This window comes from Arachis ipaensis, chromosome B08 (genome assembly GCF_000816755.2).
Source record: "Arachis ipaensis cultivar K30076 chromosome B08, Araip1.1, whole genome shotgun sequence".
NCBI classification, from domain to species: Eukaryota; Viridiplantae; Streptophyta; class Magnoliopsida; order Fabales; family Fabaceae; genus Arachis; species Arachis ipaensis.
The window spans coordinates 120756455-120757765 of NC_029792.2; the positions used below are offsets into that span (position 1 = coordinate 120756455).

Consider the following 1311-nt stretch of genomic DNA (forward strand, 5'->3'; position numbering starts at 1 on the left):
TATTATTGTTATATTTTAAAGTATTTTTATCATTATAAAACACTTTTGGTGATTTACTCTCGAGTTAAATAAATATTCATACGAAAAGAAAATTAAAAATTGTAAAAGAATTCAACATACTTATCCTTTAAAGAATCCTTTTGAAAAGTAATAATTTGAAACGAGCCAATTGTGATTTTCGAAACTATGGCGGATTATTAAACATTTAAACTTTAGTCTACGGCTGTGCCTGTGTGAACGTGACACCAATTATTAAAAAAAAAAAGACTTTGGAATAAATGAAAGTCTTTCTTGAAAACTTTGACGGATCGGAGGAACACCTTTTCCCCATCTTCTTAGACTGCGACTTCATCAATATAAGGAAATTTCCCCGTCACATGTGAAAACTTTCTGAACCAAAATCATGGTGTAATAACTCACTTCTATTCAAAATTAATTTTACAAAATCAAATCCATTCAAATTTCAGTTTAACAAAACACCAATTTAAACACATACTAAATCATTAATATTCTTTTGTTGTGTATAGTAATGGCAAATCATGGCGTAGCATCCTTTGACTACACGTATGATGTTTTTCTGAGCTTTCGACGCGGAGTCCACCGCGCGTTCATTGATCATCTCTATAAAGCTTTGGACTGCATAGATATCAAAACCTTCAAAGACGACGACAAGGAAGAATCGACGACGGAAGAGGAAGAAACCAATCCGGATCTTATCGAGAAAATCGAAAGATCCAGAATATCAGTGATTGTGCTGTGTAAAGACTTTCCATTTTCCACAAGGTGCCTCGATGAAGTTGCGAAGATCATGGAGTGTTATGACAAAAAAACGATGCAGGTTGTGGGACTTTTCTATGACGGCGTGATAGCTGCAAATGTACGTTGGCAGAAGGAAGATACGGCATATGGCAAAGCCATTACTCAACATAAAGAGAGATTGCGATTGGGAGAAGAATCGGACAAGATCAAAACATGGCGGTCTGCTTTGTCTAGAGTATGCGACCTCATTGCATTAAATTGCGACAAAAAGTAAGTTTAATTTGCTTCTACCTTTCACCCGAAACCAACTAGTCAACTACCAATGGCTTTACTTCTTGTTAATTTATCAAAAATGTATGGGAGACTATACAAATTACTCTAAGTTTTTCTTATGTTTATTAATTACTGATGAAATAGTTGAATAATATTAGATGTAATAATTATAAATTATAAGCCAATCAACTCTAACTCAAAGGGTATAATTTTCCTATTTTTATTTAGAAGGTTTGGGTTCAAATCTAATTCCTAACTTAAAAAAAAAATTATGAATAA

The 1311-nt window shown here is 33.1% G+C and overlaps 1 protein-coding gene across 1 annotated transcript in view; it reads left to right on the forward strand.

Annotated features, from left to right (window-relative positions):
• The window catches only part of LOC107612061 (TMV resistance protein N-like), a 2634-nt gene continuing 1623 nt past the window's right edge, over positions 301–1311 (forward strand). The window contains exon 1 of the mRNA XM_016313898.2: positions 301–1029. Coding sequence (XP_016169384.1) covers positions 530–1029 — 500 coding nt within the window. The 5' untranslated portion in view covers positions 301–529. The remainder of the gene's footprint in view (positions 1030–1311) is intronic.